Below are 16,514 nucleotides of genomic sequence, written 5' to 3' on the forward strand. Positions count from 1 at the left end.
GCCACTGTCTCTTGATATCTAATGCTTTGTGAACAAACTTGGATTGTCTCAGTTAACAATGGTGACTACTGTATTATTTGATTGCCTTTTGGCATTTTATTTCTTATGTTTTTAATGTCCATTTTTGTGCTTTTGAGATTTCTGTTAAAAAAAATCATTAAACTTTAAATAAAAAAAAAAAAATGATGGTTGATGCAGCAACGGCTTATTTGGGTCAAAGTCAACGGCATAAAGTGTGGTAAAGAGTTTAGTGGACAAATGCCCTCTGCAGATTCAAAAGAAGTTGCCTAATATTTAAATGTAATTGTAACTCTGAGGCTTACACACACGGCTGGTATTTAAGCAAGGGGTTAAACAGTATAATCACTCTGACATCTGTTATTCAAGACATGTAATAAAAGGGTGTATTACTTTCTGCACACTCCGTGGTAGCATAAGAGGTATTTATAGTGCACCGTTGCAGTTTAAGTGGTAAAAATATGCGTTTTGGCATTACGAAATAATGGGGTATAGCATTCAGAGATATAATTGTAAGCCTGTAATACTTAATTTATATTAAAAAGCAGGTGTTTTCTGCAAAGTCGTGTTTTTCTCTTTAATCCGTAATCAAAACATTAAACCGGAATAAATGCGAGAAAACATATTTTCTGATTATTTAATTACACACCACATTAGGCCAGTTATTGTCAGATTTGTCGACCCAGAAATCTAGATATATTCCAGAGCAGAGCTAGGAACCCTCTGAGGGCTCCGGCTGCTCCGGACTACAACTCTGAGCACACTCAGCCTCCGAGACCGGCCACCTTGGTCCGTGGTGTAGAATATTGTCCGCCCAATAGGTTGTCAGCTCACAATTCTTCTCCTTCTGTACCGCTATGTATTAACGTCATCGTCATTTAAAAAATGTGCACTGTCCCCTATTGTGACAGCGCTACGGAATCTGCTGGCGCTACATAAATAAATGTAACGAGTCTGGGTAAAACATATGTACAGACATGGCTGCTGTGGGATTTTAGGATCCTGCAGAGTACTGGAGGCTGGAGGACAATAATTTGTTCCATTGTAATGAAAAACTGTAAATGTTGGCATGGATAAATTTCACAGGCCTGTCTTTCCTTTACTAAAAGGTCTTTAATGCCTTTCTCTAGCCAGCGCAGACAGTTTGCTCATTTATTGCAAACGGTCAACTTGCATCGCCTTTGCCAAAAAGGAAAAAAAAAAAAAAAAAAAGTTTGGAGAGGGGGGAGAGAAAGGGACTACATGATCATCCCAAGCAGGAGGGGTTAATTCAAACTGCATGCAGGAAATTTCTCACATCCTGCATCCCTCGTCCCCTGTAACTGTATATTATGGTGCTGCGCTCCTCGCACAGCTGATGAAAGCTCTGTTTCAGTCTGGATAAAATGTCAGAAAACCTGAGACCAGAACAACCATTTTCTGTAACATTCCAGATATTTATCCTGCTGTTGTGCGCAAGCGGTGTGTTTATTTCTTCCAGGGCACAAGGTAAGACGTTGCTTTTCTTAACAGAGTTACATTTTTTGCTGCCTTTAGGCAACTTTGTTAACTTTCAGACAAAAGATCAACTCGTGGAAGTTACATTTTCGGATTGTTAGAATGTCCCCATTGTTCTTGCTCTCACACAGTTTCGTACATCTGGGGGTAAGTGTGTGATCCTGGGGCTGCTGCTGACACTCAAACCTGCCTGCTTCAGGGGTGCAGCCATATTGCTGCCATGTAAACATGTAAACAGGGGTACATTATAGCAGCCCCCTTATGTGCGGAGTAAATGCAATGAGAGATACAGTGCTAATGAATAGGATGCCTGTCCAGTTGTCTTAAGTAGTCTTACTTTCCAGGAGATCAGTGGTGGCTCACTCACTCTCCTATTGTATATACAGTGGGCAAGCCACTCTCCAGTTAGGCTTGTAAGGTTTACCTCCAGCAGACACTTTGGGAGGTAGAGATGTGCACAGCAAGCGAGTCTCACTACATCTTCATTTGGCAGAATGATCCCCTTCACAAGATGCTCTGCAGCAGCTGAGGGGAACTTTGACAACTAACTCACACTTGCCCGTATCTCCCTGACAATAACGTCATCACATGGCATTTAATGACTTCATTATATTTCAACGTAAGGGCTGCGTTAACTATATTTGCTTAAAATACTTAGTAAAATGCATTTAAATAATGAGATGACCATTATGTGTTGTATGGATGTTGTAGTGAAATTAATTACTGAATAAAGACATAAATATTACAGTACTGTATTAGAATATTATTGAAGAGACACATTAAAAGTTTTCTGGATTGGTTTATTACATACCATTAAACCAATTAGTTCTGTGCTGTGAAGCAGTGATCAGCAAGCCTGGCCAGTGTCATACAAGTGTGATTTTTAAGACATTTCACTGTTTCTTATTGTTTCTTATTGTAATGATGCTGTATTAACAAAAAACGTTAGCAAGTCATTGTTAAACTGTTTAGCCTTACAGGGCACACGAGCAAGGGGTAGGGGTGATATGGTACCACCCTGGGTACCTGGCTTGAGTATTAAGATTCAGTCTGTTTTGTGTGCATTATTGTTGTATATATAGCTATATATATAGCTGTCAGTGTCTGTGACTATGACTGTGTATTAAGAATAACTCTAGACCGTATTTACACAACAACTGGATCCTTTCTGTGCTTGTTTAATAAAATCTCTTCTAATGAATGGGTGCATGACAGGTCAGGATTGAGTGAGTTGAAATATTATCTGCTAAATCAATTTGGGGCCGTGAGTCATTTTACTGGTCTTGTAAAATGCTATACTGGTGTCCTATACTCTGTCATATTAGGGTTTATGCATAAGCACCAAAGCACCATGCTAGCTTTATTCTAAGCACACATTTCCATTGTGGTGTTTAAATATTTATGAGTTTATTTTACTTGTTGAGTAGCATGCCTCTAAAATTGAGTATTTGTATATAAGTATTGTTTGTCTAATCTCATTCAGCAATTTGGGATTAGATTGGGATTCTTTTTTAGATCAATGAAATTCCAGCAGTAAATATAGTAGGGAAGTGATTGTTTTAGAAGAGGAACTTTTGACAGGCTACAATTTGTTTCAATAACTCATGGGGTGAGATGGTCACGTGGACCTCAATTGATGATTGTTGATGCTGATGAAGTATAGTAGGCATGAAGGTATATTTCATGGGTTCTTTGATCTGTTTCAATGATCTAATTTGAGGTATACAGATTAAAACTACTCTAGTAATAGGCATTATTGTAATTTAGTGAAAGGCTCTATCATTAGTGTATGTCAGGGTAGCCAGCAGATGGCTCTCTAGCTGCTATGGAACACCAACTACCATAGTGCATAGTCAACATTCTACAACAAAAGAGCATACAAAGCATCCTGGTAGTTCCAGAACCATAAGACTTGGCAGCACTTGTTGGCTACGCATTGGTCTACTAGATAAGGACTATATTTATACCTGCCGTATGCTGCAGGATTTATACGATTTGCTGCTTTATAAAAGGATATAGAAATATTGTATCACTTTTTGTCGACACTGTAAATTGTTACAAGTTCGATTTAAGTTTATCAATCTGTTCTAGGATAGTATCTCCTGCAAGAGCATTTTACAACATTTCCCACCGCTCATAAATACCTCATCACAACACATATGCTGAGATTTATTAGATTCAAACAGGTTTTTACCTAAAAAAAAAAGGAAGTCATCTTCAGTATGGTTATTTACATTTTTGGTTAATGTCTATTCACATGGTGCCCTCTGTATGATTATGATCTTCTATTTATATAGCACCAGCAATGTACACAATGCTACTTACACTCCATACATTCAAAAGGTAGAATTTAACTAAAATTCAAAGACAAACTGATTCATTAGGTAAAGAGGGCTGTGCTCACAAACCGACAATTTGTATTACCAAAAGAAAAGCGCTTTGGCTCCGAACCTGTCCTTGATGTCTGCCTGCTGGATTCAGTCGTAAGCCCAGCTGCCAAGGGATTACTGTGGGAATGGTGACCATATCCTTTCCTAAACTAGAGATGCTTATAAAGTCTTTTTTTGCAAGCACTTTCTGTATGCATAGTCCCCGTTTGTCCAGACACACTAGGGTGTGAGAGGTTGGACCAAACCAAGCTGGAGCCAAGTCAAGTCCCTTTTGAGGCAAATGTCTTGCATGAAACAGGTTGCATGAATGGAAGGTTGATATTAAAATGACTACTTTCACCATTCTTCCCACATATTCATTGCGTAAGTCCCTGTATAGCATATGTAAAGTGGTGCCCAACATTAAACGGGATATATAAACAGTGGACCTGATTTCATTCTGTGAGCTTCTACAACTCTTTTTGAGTACCATATTACATGTGCTGTCTTAATGTATGTGGGTTCTATAAAAATGACTGATAATCACCTTATGGACTATCATACCTATACCTCTAGTTAGCTCCCTCCAATGTTTGACCAGCCTTGCCCCATGTAAAGCAAGCCGTATCCTCTGAAAAAAAAGACGCACCCTCGAAAATGGATGAGCTCCACCTGGCAATCCCTGAGAGGTTCCCAGGTATGCCAATTATGAACACGTGTGTAACAGATAGTTCTCCTGGCTTATTGGGCTTATTCAGCCTGTCCGTTAAGGAGGCAACATTTTTCAGGGAAACCCAGCATAAAACGTTATGAAGAAGGGAAAGTAAGTCTTAATTTTCTTCATTCATCTTTAAAAAAAGCTGTTTACTAACGCTTTAAATATTGTGCTCTAAAACAAACATGACCAAGTAAAGATTGTATACATCTGTTATCCAGCAGGACATTAAACGATTCATACATGTTGTATATGCATAAAGGTTGGGTGATATTTATACTGGAAGGATATATTTTTCTAGGCACTGCAACCAATAACATCAATTCACCTGACAAATAGTTAATTACGCATAGTTAATATGTAGCACGGGTGAGATAGAAATACAAGGTAATGTAATACAAATACCTGATAATGGATCTTAATTCTACAAATTACTTGCCCTCTCATTTCTCATTGATTATACAATTTTCATCAGCTCCATATGGTGTGTTTGTTGTGTTTGCAAATGCTCATTTCCTCTTCTTTTTCTGCCCGGTTCTAACAGAATTCCCTAAAGTCCCACCTAAGCATATAAGGCATATGGCTACCCCCTTTTATTCAGAAAGAGTTTTCTTCCGCTTACATGAATAGTCTATGAAAAAAAAATATATGTACAACATGATAAGATTTCCCTTTACATTGGGCTTATCTATCTATCTATCTATCTATCTATCTATCTATCTATCTATCTATCTATCTATAAAGATGTGTGTGTATATATATATATATATATATATAGATATGCTGCACATATATTATATATTGTATAATGCTGCATTCAATATTGTGGATTAACCTTTTGTGGGCCTCTAGCTGAAATAAAGATTAAGAAAAACCTTAAAAAGGAAGGTTGGAGGTCACATAAAAAAAAATGCCCCCCCCCCCCAAAAAAAAGTGCAAGTGAACATGGCTAAAGAGTTTTCTTCTTTGTCTAGCTTTATTTTTCTTCTTTTCACCATCTTTTGGTCATCTGTTGGCCTAAAAGGCATTGCCAATACTTTTGATTTTTCAGACTATAATTATTTTCCAAATCATATAAATACGATATGGAATTTCTTTATCGGTGAAAGAATAACTTTTCCATTGGTGTATTTCCACATGATTTAACCACCAAGGAAATATATTTTGTTGAGAAATGCAATTTATTGTGTAGCATAGAAATAATAACACATTTTGTGTATTTTGTGTGCATATCTCCTACTGATATTTTGTATACCGTATTTCGCACTCCCTGTGTCAATCTGCTCAAAGACTGATAAGTCATAAGAAAACATCTTTAAGCAATAAACTTCATCTATATCCCATTTGATGACATTTTCCTTACATAAAATCTCATAAAATCCTTCAGCCTACTCCCAACCTTTCTGGTTTGTGTCTGAAATGGCCTCTCTAACCTAAAACGTATACCCTCTTCCCATACTGAAACCATGATCTAATAAAATAACAAGTGAATATTTCATGGCCTGTTAAACCTTCTGGATTGAAATATAAAACACTGGATATGGAGCTGGCAAAAGGAATGTTGAGACAGTAAATTCCATAGATTTTGTGCTACAGAGAAAGAAGCATTCAGACCTCTTTTAAGAAAAAAAGGGCTTCCCTTTGCAAATTGCCGGCCATGTCTTAAAGACCTAGAGCGAACAGTAATGTTTTAAATTAAATAGTGAGTTACATGGTAGAATGTTTGCATAGATTGTAAGCTCGCAAGAACAGGGCCCTCTTCTCCTTTTGTACCAGTTTGTTATTGTTTGTGAATTTAAATTTATGCTACCGACTCTGATTGTAAAGCGCTACGGAATCTGCAGGCACTATATAAATAAATGTAATGTAAGTGTTTTGTTTTATTTAACGTCTATGTTCTAAAACCTTCTACAGGTACATTTGACAGCATAAGAACCATTCGTTCCATCTAGTCTTCCCTTTTTTCCTGCTGTAAAGACTCAAAACTTCCTTTACCTCCCAGTAAAGGTACATTTCCTTACATTATATCTAAGTCTCATATGATAATGTCTTACTATTTATCCAAACATATAGAAATCTACCATGAAGTAACCCAATAAAGACTATTATTATTGCTGGTGACCTTAAAGTATGCGGCCGTATACTTCAATGCTGCAGAAACAATGCGCTCTACCACTAACGCCTAATAGTCATATGAATACAATTAGATCGTCGACATTTAGCTAAAACAATTTTATTCCATGGCTTACATTTAATATTGTTTTTTAACTGCAAACATTTCAATTAACCAAAGGCAATCAATTTTCATTTTGTGGCATTTAAGTCCATAATACGCCCCCGATGTCCTTGGAACAGGTGCATTACTTAGTTTGCTCGTACGAATGTTCCGACTTTGGTACCGCAGCAGCTGTTAAAATGAAAACCGTGAACACCTTCTCTTTGTGAAAATCAGTACAGCTGGCAGAGGAGGGATTTACGGCAAAGCCAAAATAAAATATGGTGTTGTGAGCAAAAAAAAAAGTTCCTTATAACAGCTAAGACAAACTGTGAAATAAAGAATATTGATGCAATGGCAGAAAGCAGTAGCTTAAGAAGAAACAGTCACCTATTACACATTGGGCAATTATCATCAGAACATGTTGTGTTGACATATCTGAAAATGGTTCTGCAGTTTCAGGATCATTTTTGGTGACAATGAGACCTTTTATTGGGCCAACATAGAAAAAAAAATATGTAAAGTTACATAGGCTTTCGGAACTTCCATTGGATCATTCCATCTCAAAAGCTTTTGTAACTATACATATATGTTGGGCCAATAAAATTTATTAATTTCAGCTAAAGACTCCATCATATTTTGGGCTGACGCTTGCTAGATCCAATTTAGGAATAGATTTGCGCTATCTTTATGTGTTCATGTTACTTGGTTAATTAGATGTGTGTATCTTGTTTTATCAATGATGAAGAAATAAGGACTGGAGAATGCTTGTGGTTGGATTTTTGTGTCTGAGTCTTTTATGAGAAACATGTTTATAACTTTAGAAAAACATAGACTTTTTCATGCTCTACTGATAAATATAGACATCGCCTATGCTCTTATTCAAAAGTCTACATTATAAAAAGGCACAACCAGTCCTACCATATTGATGCCCAGTCACCATAACTATGAACTTGGAACTCAGAACTAGCTGGAGCCCAACCTAGCGGCATGCAGGCAGGAAGTCACGCTGACATCAGTGGGTGGTCTCGTTGACGTCGCGGGAGGTCCTGTTGACGTTGTGGGAGGTCCCGTTGAAGTCATTGTGGGGCTATTGTGAGTTTCCATCATGGAATATCAATATTGTAAAAAATGACAACACCTATAAATTCATTATTCCTCATTACAATGATATAATAATTATAAATATATAATTATAATATATAATCCCTTTTTATACATGGCATCCCTACTGTCTAAGCACATGTCAGCTCAACATGGAACAGTATTAAACTTTAATTCCTACAGTTCATATGTTGTATACAACCAATGTAACTGTACTTACATATTAAAAAAGAGATATGTTTTAAAAAAGCACCCTGTGCAAAAAGTATCTTCTCAAGATTTGCACAATTATTCCTCCCAATTATTATATCTCTCTTTCTGTTGTTGATTGGTTAGGTTGTAAGGCTGAGGCGAGGAGAGGGGAGAGAACATCAGGACAATGTTATGATTGGTCAGGACAAGAGACTGGATAATGCCGGCTCGACATTCATGAGCAAGGCCGGACTGGCGATCACAAGGTGGCCCTGGCACTTTAAAGCCAGCAACCGCCTGATGACGTAGGTGAGACTGCTGGCTGGATACGTGCGGCCGGATGCTACATTTTTACACTCATGTAGCATCTGTCCAGGCATTTCCAACAGCATTTGCTCAGTGTGCCCAATGGCCAGTCTGGGCCTAAACTAAATATCCCAAAAACAATTACAGTGATTGACAAACAAAAATATTAGAGCTATAAATTGCTCCCATTAATTATTTTAAAATTAATCACATTTCATTCCAAGATTGGCAAAGAAGGTGTTAAAGTTTATTTGTGTCAAACATGTGCTTACATGACACACAGAGTCATATGGCATGTTCCAATGAAAGACTCTATTATTGTAGTGAGCCTCGTAGTCTCTTCTTATCTCACAACTGTTGTGTTCCTGAAGGATTGAGATTAAGACGTTCTGAGGGGTGCCTCCTGAAAATCCCTTTTAATGTGTCTCTCCAGCAGTATTTTCCTTTTTAAAACATGTTTTATGAACAAGTTTATTCAGCTGGTGAGTCACTGACCTTAGATGCCATCATCTTCATTTTCAAGAGAGCACTTATTGGAAGCTACATGTTTTTAGGCAGATGTGAAAGTAGGAAATGCAAGGACATTCAAGAATACACTCAAATGTCATCAGCAAGAATGTGTTTTGTTCCACCGGTTTAAATTTTAAACACTTCTATAATAAAGAAAGGGATGTGTATGAGTACATTCATTGTGACATTATTAAATATTATATAGCTATATGGTTGGGTTATATATGTATAACAAATATGGTGAACAACAGCAAAGTAAAATATTACTTTATCACTATGGGTGGGAAAAAAACCAATTTATATTAGTGGGAATGATAGTTGGTTTATAGCAGTTTGTCACAATTCCAGCCAAATAACAGGCAGTTTAGTGAATACTCAGTGCCATTTATTCACTAAACATAGAGTTGTTGGTGAGTGATGCAGGGATAATTTCACCGTTGGAAGCTTGAGAAAATATCTGCTTGTGGGCCACCACAAGTCCTTCAAGCTCGATCCCCTCCATCTCAACAATCTCTACTATTCCTAGAGGCATAAAATAAACGTGGGCCCCTTATATATGTACGGCTCCGGCGTTAAAGTAAGATCACTTTATTTCACCTTATTAACTATGCATTTTGCAGGACCCCCCTGTCCCTTACTATATGAGGACATGCTGTTACTGATCATGCACCATATCATAGTCCAGCCCAGGAGATGAAATGTTTCTTACTAACTCACCTAAAATTCACTCTTTGTCAGAAAGATAACAAACAATCGTGTCAACCATTTGTTGGTTTAAACTGAAATTTATATTAGTCAGAAGAAAGCAGCAAAATTGTTTCAGATGGCATGGAGTTTTGCCCGGGCTCTGTGGTCTCCAAGAATGAAGCACAGTAAACGACGTAGACATCGGAGAATTAGAAAAGATGCATTGTTAAATCTGATTATGTAATGAGTTTGGGATCCTGACTGCATGTCTTGCAATCCAAGAAAACATAGTTAATACATTTAACAAAAAACGCCATAACGTTTGCCATCCAAGAACCTTATTTGGTGATATTGAAGATGACTTAATTTTGACTCATCAGGGCAACACATTCCTTCTCAGCTTTAAAGGAAATAGAAGTATCTTTTGGATCAATATATTAACCGGGTTTGATTAATCACTGAGTATCTTAACCCTTTGTCGTGTTCAGAATGCAGTGTTTTGACAAATGTAGTTTTTTTTTTTTTTTTAAATCAGGACAGATTTGGTCAATCGCTCCAGGCTTATGTATTCCACTTACCAAACTACAGTATATTTAAAAGCAACACATGTAGCGGTTGGTAAATCGGGCTTAATTACATGCGGATGGAGAAAGTAAATATTTGGACTTTAAGAAGTAATCATAGAAACTGTATCTGACACACTGCTTACCCCATTCCTTTTATAACTCTGTTTTATAAATGAATCTTTGTCAATGAGGAGAGGTATATTGGAACTATTTTTCTGTGTCAAATGTCAGCCAACAGAGCACATTCTTCAAATAAATGGTGTATTTTTTTTCAGTCGAGATTTTATTGGAAAAGTATGATGCCTTACTGAAAGCGAAATGAGTCTGTTACAGTTAAATCGATGCAACAAAGAGTGAGGAAACATTATGTATTATATTAAACAGGGCTGGCCAAAAGGGACAGATGCCTTGGGGGCCTCCAGAGAGAACATAGCGCTACCCTTGCAAATGTGTACTTTTGTGTACACTAGTGTAAAATCCCACACAAAAAACCCCTGATGGCGTCTGGGCCCATTGTATTGTATGCTCCATGTGTGGCAGTGACCCATAATGTCATGGACGATGTAAATGTGCATGAAATCTCTCTAATGGCACATATATGTAAACTCTAAACACACTTAGGGTTAATGTCCTACAGGGAATTCCAAATATTTCCATTATGTAGTATTAAAAAACACTTACCTTAAGGAGAAACTGCAACAGAATGCATCCTCCATGGCCCAGCGATTCTCACCCTGATTGGCCGTTTGAAGTAGCCAATCAATGGTATGAATGTGCTCCTATTTAAATCACTGTGAATGCTTTCTACATATTCGCACTGAGGATATCAACAGACTCATGCTATATCACGTGGGAAAATGCATATTGGGGGAGTCTATAGAATCCCCCATTGCTTTTGCAAGGGAGACATCACAAAAAAGGGACCACTCAGCTATCACATGTATTAAAGTGCATTTGACGGCTGGAGTGTCCCTTTGAGGTGAAAATCCAACTGGATTCACTATACATTATAGGGGGGGGGTTGTCAGAGGATGAACTCATTATTTATCTCAGCACCCCTTATTTGATAGAGGAATGGGGATGGGAACTTGAGACAAAAGATGGGTTAAGACAAGCTAAACTGGGAAGTGAGGGTAGAAGAACCGTACCTTAGGCCAGGATGACACAAGTGCCTTTTCCATTCGCTTCAGATCCAAATTGCTAAAATTGTGGCTTTCATGCTTGTCTATCAGGGGATATATAATCAAAGCAAACAAACGCTCTATTTAGTACCTAATACCCTGCCTAACACTATGGCTTCTAAGTCAAAGTCAACTCTAAATCTGCCCCATACAATAAAGTAGACTGTTTATCACGGAGAAGCTTGAAATGAGTGTTTACCTCGTTGAGATAGATTGAAATAATAATCATAAACTTACAAGATTGATAGACTGAGAAACTATAGTGCAAGGTTCACCGCTTTTATAAAACTCATGCATGACTGAGTACAACAAATATATTTTCACTGCGCGGTGCGACCTTTCAGATCATCATGTGTTTCTCAGGGGCAAAGATGATGTGTGAATTTTATTTTTAAACTCTGTAGCACTTATTTTTATATCATTCTTATTAAAAAATACATCCTTACCTTTGGGGTGTAGGAAGCGGATCTTAAACCCCAGAGAGCTAACTTTTCATAAATGTAAAGAAATGCATATTGTTTTCATTATACATTCTATAAGGAAATGACTCACATGACCCAAGGAAGGAATATTGGTCCTTAACTCGGGATAAATTTTAACCAAAGCATCAGCGATACAGATCCAGTCGTCGCAATTTTCCAGAGAAAAAGTTAAAACTGACTGCCAACAATACACGCAGAAAATTGATATTCTGAGACATGTGTGTTGTAAATTAATCCACAAAATGTCTTTACGACATAGAATTGCTTTTTCTTATGTATACGCTGTAGTCCCAATTAATCTTCATACAAGGACATACATATTCCGCTATACGAATGGATACATGTATTATTTATATCCCGTGGGGCGCATCCTACAAGAAGGTAAGGTTTATTGTATGTATTTAATTGTTAGACTCGTAGGAGATCAAATTTGCATGTATGTTTTGCAAAAACCTCAATCACTACGATCCCGTACGTGTCTAGGAAGCTTCATATCCATTTCTTGATGGTTGCGGTTTCTCCACTTGGGGAAAAGAAATTCTTTGAATACACTTGAATGATTCTGATTTAATTTTGAGGGTTGTGATAGTCACAAATAACTCAGTATTAAGATTTTAATCTTTCCTAGTAGATAGATGCAGTAAATGTAGAAATATTAAATGTCGTCTCATATTTAACATATCACAAGTACGTCTGTAAAGCTAAATGTTATGTGTCAGATTTACAGAGTGATAGAATTTTACCATATATATATTCTTACATGCTATAAAATATATAGTAGTGTTATGGTGAATTCATTCTTGTAGGTGTTTGAGGGCTTCCCATGGGACATTAACTCTTTGTTTAACGTGAGTAATTTTCATTGCAAGTAGAATATGCAGAAGGAAACCACACTAGTTTTAATTTTAAGAGTTGTGTTTTATTGGCTGCATTTTAAAGGGACATTTCAGGAACCCAGGCAGCCTCGCAAAAGAAGAATGCATAGTAAAGTACTTTTTGAGTACTTTAACATGCATTCTTTAAAAAAGTTGGTTTTTTTTAGAAAAACTTTGTGGCAGCAGAACTACTCCCTTGTGGCCCAATGGTTTGCACCACTGATCGGCTGCTAGAAGGTGATAAGGGGGTAAGAAAAGAGGAACATTTTTATTATTTATTAAATTATATAGCACATAATTTTCTCCAGCGATGCACAATTGGTAAATAGCACTTAAAAACAGTACATAACAATTTTCACTTATAGAAATAAAAGTTAAGGCGGGCCCTGCTCAAGCATGCTCTCAATCTAGAAAGAATGAGGGCGTATTACCCAAGAGGTAAAGGTTCCACTCATTAATAGACCAATAAATGTGAATCTTTTTCAAGTGGGAACCACCTAAATTTAAAGTGACCACTCAGCTAGCATATGCATTAAATTATATACCATGGCTGGAGTACCCATTCCATCGTTTCCACCAGCTCACTTACATTTAACAAGAACATGAACTGAATTATGGGGACATCCATTTTATATTGGATTAAAGTAATTAAAGTGTAACAACATCAATTCACGCATTAGATCTCTGGTCCAAATACACAAAGGAAAATCATATATGTTCTCAAAACACTGATGACTATCCTATGATAGGGATCGCTAGGAAGGGAAGCATTGAAACCATAACTGGATTCTTTGCATGTTACATTTAACATGCAGTTCCTTTTGATGAATGTGTAACAGACGTGGCTAACTACTTCTTGAGCCAGCTGTCTGCTGAAAGTGACTTAGTCCACTGAATTACAAGGCCAGGTGGTCTGACAATGTATGGATCATTTCAGTCTTGAAGGTTTATTTATATATAGAACTGTTCTTAAGTTGACCCATTAAATTTCCATTTTTAAACAGTTGACTTAATAAAAAGTGTAGAGTATAATTAGAAATATTGTAGCCTGACCTATTGAAAAAAGTACTATAAGTAGTATGGTTCCAGCTGGGTTATACAAACCTGCCTTTTTTACTTGGTATGTGCAAAGCTGGAGGCATTGATAGAACCTTTTTAATTAATAGTTTTAAAAAATATATTCACAAGTGAAAATAAGAAATAAAAGTGGTAGCACCTCTTTGTATCTTGTCTGTGTATCTATGAAATATAGGAATTGTTTGAACTTGGTGGCTGGTTATTTTAGATAGTTGAAAGTATTGGATAGACTGCATTACATTAATAGCCCAACCGGTAGAGGACTTTTAACTTGAAAGCACCACTCATCCCCTGATATCTCTGTTCACACTTTGATTGTTATATCTGTCACTGACAGTGTCAGGGTGTGATGTCATATCTTGGTACATTTAGAAACATACAAATTTCTGCAGATGGTGGTTATTTGGTTTATCTAGAATACTAATTTTTGTGATGTAAAGACTCAAACCCTGATCATTCTGTAGTCTTGTCTTAGATTCAGGATAGCTTTGTGCCTTTCCTTCACTGTATTTGCCCCTACTATTTCTGCTGGGAGGCTATCACATTTATTTGCCACGTTCTTGGTAAAGTAAAACTTCCTTTTATTACATCTAGAGCACTCACTCTCTAATTTTAGATTATGACCTCTTGTTCTAATATGTCTTCTCCTTTGGAATAACATAGGAGATAATCTTCTTTTGTACCCTCTAACCAGCCCAGCCACATATGCACCTACTTCGTGTGCCTATACTGCAAGACCAGCTGATAATGTTCGCAGTCTAGATTTTAGAACTGCAAACCCTCCTTTGAGACATAGTGGAATTACAATACAGACAATGCTATTTTCATCACTATTAACACCAATTAAGTCTTTGATGGATCATAGAATCAAGCCCTTGGCTAGACAGATCCGAATAGGAGTCGGACAGATCTTTTCTAAGACTATTTAAATTCACCAAGGTTTATTGTGAAACTGGTTTTACGAATGCACTTGTCTTTGCAACCAATATATAAAAATTATTTGGCTCAAAAATACTTTACATGAAATCCCAAGGTTAGTTTTCCGTTACATTGTTGCATATTAATGAGATGTTCTGACAGATTGATTCTAGGTGCACGTTGAACCGTTTATCTGACCCAGTTAAAGCATTCGTTATAAGAGAGCTGAACAGGAGGTACCTGTTGGCAAATAAAAAAGAGAGTATACAAGGAATGTCAAATAAATTGCTCTCAATTGATTTATGTCTATTCCTGACATTAAATCTTTTCTATGACATTTTGTAGAAAACATACATTGATGATTTAGTTTTTTCCCTATGATTGTGTGATTTTGCTGTAGGTAGAAAAGTTGCAATTTAGAGCATATGATAGCTGATGTTCCCTTTAAATTAAATTTGCTCTCCCCTTGCAAACACATAGAGGGATTCATCAGAATCATTTGTATGCGTTTTCCCAGCTCCTTGGCTTGCAGGACACATGTTATTAATTTCAGTTGTAGTGCTTTCCTACCATTGGTTTGCTGCTTCAAACAGCAAGGGGGTGGTGTGCTACAGCTGGTCCTAGGGGTTTATGTTTTAAATCCCTTCTTACAGGTAAAAAAGCCCCCAAACTATTAAAATACTTATAAAGTAATTTAAAGTGTCCCTGACATAGCCTGTAAAAAAATATTGCATTTTAAATGCTCATCTGTTATACGTTAGAAAAAACAGCAACTGCCCCCTTAATGACAAAGCCCGTACATGCTCAAAATGCATTGTTTAGTTTAGGCACCGCCCATTGTCCTTAAGGGGTTAAGTGTCTCCACATCTTCTCCGTTTCTTGTTCAGCTCCTCTTCTTGGTTTCTTGTTCTTCTCTTTCTTCTCCTGGTTCTCCACCACTCCCGGCTCTACCCTGCATTATCCGGGCCTCTTTGGAGTGGTTCCACAACACGCTGGAGTCTCCGCACACACCCTGGCTTATGAACTCTGCCCCATTCCTCCAATTCTCCATCCTGTTATGGAAATACTTCAAGAGGATCCTCAGAGAAAGATAGCTGGGAAAAGAAAAATGAGTAGAACAAGAAAAGGAGAAGGACAAGAAGAGGAGGAGAAGAACAGAGAAACAGAGACGTGGAAGCATTTGTCGGACAAGGTAGAGAGACAATGTGAAGGAAAGTAAGAGAGTGTGAGAGAGTGCATGAGAGCAACAGATTTAGTTTCAGAATCAAAAAGCCTTCAAAATGAAATTTGTCCAAATTGTTTTTGGCCCATGTTGACTCGTTTATATTGCAAGGTTTATATATTTAATGTTTAATAAAGAAACCTAGACTTAAATAGTCAACAAAAATATGGTTAACATTTCTTATGCTCCGCCGTTTATATATTTTTTCCTTTTCTCTAACAGAATTGTTACACAGAAGATTCAAAATAGGAAAATAGTTTCAGCACTTAAATAAAAAAGGACCATGTGCGAGCAGGGAAATTACAACAGTGGGAAAGATAAGGTTCTGATCTTGTGTGGCGAGAACACTGATTGATGCATCTCTGCATGGGATGAAATTTGTTGAGTGTTCCTTTGTCTGATAGATAGCGAATCACTGAAGAAACATTTAACTTAACTTCTTTGATGACAGAAGTACCAGATGTGGTGTAACTACATATATCATTCTGATTACCACATAGTTTTACTCTTCATTGTTTGTTCTTTGCTTACTGCTGTGCAAGCAATGTGAAGGAATAACATTTTTACAGACACACCAATA

General features: G+C 37.1%; 1 protein-coding gene across 1 annotated transcript in view; it reads left to right on the forward strand.

The window, feature by feature from the left end:
• Positions 1 to 4,541: 4,541 nt before the first annotated feature.
• The window catches only part of LOC149299049 (disintegrin and metalloproteinase domain-containing protein 12-like), a 153,418-nt gene continuing 141,445 nt past the window's right edge, over positions 4,542 to 16,514 (forward strand). The window contains exon 1 of the mRNA XM_089486842.1: positions 4,542 to 4,581. Coding sequence (XP_089342968.1) covers positions 4,542 to 4,581 — 40 coding nt within the window. The remainder of the gene's footprint in view (positions 4,582 to 16,514) is intronic.

This window comes from Sceloporus occidentalis, unplaced genomic scaffold (genome assembly GCF_023333645.1).
Source record: "Sceloporus occidentalis isolate IW3139 unplaced genomic scaffold, rSceOcc1.0.p SCAF_30, whole genome shotgun sequence".
In the NCBI taxonomy this organism is placed as follows: domain Eukaryota; kingdom Metazoa; phylum Chordata; class Lepidosauria; order Squamata; family Phrynosomatidae; genus Sceloporus; species Sceloporus occidentalis.